This window comes from Gavialis gangeticus, unplaced genomic scaffold (assembly GCF_001723915.1).
Source record: "Gavialis gangeticus isolate Ggan-Ray unplaced genomic scaffold, GavGan_comp1, whole genome shotgun sequence".
NCBI classification, from domain to species: Eukaryota; Metazoa; Chordata; order Crocodylia; family Gavialidae; genus Gavialis; species Gavialis gangeticus.
In genome coordinates, this window is record NW_017728996.1 from 21,162,540 (window position 1) to 21,164,489 (window position 1,950).

At 38.7% G+C, this 1,950-nt stretch overlaps 1 protein-coding gene across 2 annotated transcripts in view; it reads right to left on the bottom strand.

Moving 5' to 3' along the window:
• The window catches only part of EFL1 (elongation factor like GTPase 1), a 384,491-nt gene that overhangs the window by 355,752 nt on the left and 26,789 nt on the right, over positions 1-1,950 (bottom strand). The window contains exon 1 of one of the 2 annotated variants that reach the window (XM_019504108.1): positions 447-527. The exons of the other annotated variant lie outside the window; for it this stretch is intronic. Coding sequence (XP_019359653.1) covers positions 447-457 — 11 coding nt within the window. The 5' untranslated portion in view covers positions 458-527. Of the gene's footprint in view, positions 1-446; positions 528-1,950 lie in introns of those variants that run through there. 2 annotated transcript variants of the gene reach the window in all.

Below are 1,950 nucleotides of genomic sequence, written 5' to 3' on the forward strand. Positions count from 1 at the left end.
TATATGCATGCCGTTGAGGCAATACTATTTATAGCACTCTGGGATCTGATCATCTGTCCTTGGAGGCCACAGAGGCTTGTGCTCACGACATCACATAGCTAAAAGGGGACCTCAATACCTCTCAAAAGTTAGTAAACTATAAGCTACGACTCTAAAGAACTTAAAGGGTAGTTTTTCAGAAGTTAATCCAAGGCTCTGGAACTGCAGGGGAGAAGGAGGGGAATAGAAAAAAGCCCTCATGATTTGCAGAGTGTCATGGCTGCTACATACATATTTACTGTATCCTTTCAATACCTGGAGCTTATGACTAAAGCAGATCAGTGATGGATCAGGTTGGTGCCATCTAATGATTTTACCCACTCTCCCATGAAAACATGGAATATTCTTAGAAACAGTACCATAAAAACCATCTGGACCTGCCCTGATTGAGCAAATGCTTCACTGACCTACATTTCATTAGATGGTCCTACTGGCAGCCTGAACACATCCTCCTGAGATTAATTAAGATAGTAAATGCTCCTTTTCCCATTAAAGGGAATATTTGCAATATTTGCCTCTGCCATCTCCAAACTTGAGCATGCCAACAACTGAAAAGGAAAAAAAAAAAAAAAAGGGAAGGGGGAGAGAAATGGTCCCTTGGACAAATTATGGCGTGGGAAAAACTTACATTTTAGCTTATTTGAAAGGGAGATTTAACTGCTGCTCAAAACTATGCATCATCTGTTAGGCTGTAACTGCTACATCTTCATGATCCTGTAGCAATACAGGTAATGGAGTGGTTTGCTACACTTGTTTCTGCTACAGAACCATGCAAACATAACAGTTGTGCCATAGTTGCGTATCCTGGTATCCTTTAATACTAATACAACTGCTATACATCCATCCATGCCCTATGTTAATCCAACTAAAAACAAAATGAAATAAAAATACAAGTTTTACATGCAGAAAAATACAAGTATATATGTTATTTATAGCACTCTGGGATCTAATCCACATAGGTTCCTGGTCAGGACTTCACTAACCTAACAAGAGACACCAAAACTTCTCAAAGTCAGCAATCTGCATTATACTGTAGAGAGCAGCGTAATACAAATTATTTTACTCGTTCTATAGTAAATCCCAAAAAGAAAAAAGACTGAGCGCATGTCAAAGAGATTCCAAAATGAGTCCCACCTGCCTCTTTGCTGAGATGCTGTTCTATATGCCGAGATTAATACAATACAGAAATAATTTCAAGCCAGAACACTGAAGAAGCAAATCAGAGCTTTAAGTAACCTAAACAGAAAATGATCCAATTAATCTGTGGGGAAATCTTAAACACAGAGATTTAATGCTTAACGCAAACAAATTTATTAGAATTCTGAAATGTCATCTTTCATCAGTACTGTTTTGTCATATCGTAATCAGAAAGCTTATTGATCCTCTTTAGCCCACCAAGATATTAAACACACAAACAAGCCTAAGCCAGGTTCCTAACCCTTTACTCATGTGAAGCTAAATCACAGCCTGGCATCTTATTTACATTTCAGTCTTGTGCCAACTCGATATTCAATGACCTGTGCACCCAAATATCAAGAACACAGTAGATTCAAAATATAAATAAAGGACAAAATCAGCTCCATTTTCTGCTACCCTATCGGAGCACCATTAATCACCTCCAGATTAAGGTTTTTTGTATACTTGTCATCTAGTTCTTTGTATATATTCTTCCATCACATTTTCTGGAATATTAGCATTCAAGCTGCCTTCAAAGAAATTAACAGTTCGACAAAAGTGATAGACAATAGATTCATAGATTCATAGATTAAGGGTCGGAAGGGACCTAGTAGATCTTCTAGCCCGACCCCCCGCCAGGGCGGGAGAACAACAAAAAACCCCAAAAAGAGAAATGGGACTCAAACAAGTCCAGCCAGGTAGGCATCCAGCCTCTTCTTAAAGACCCCCAGGGTA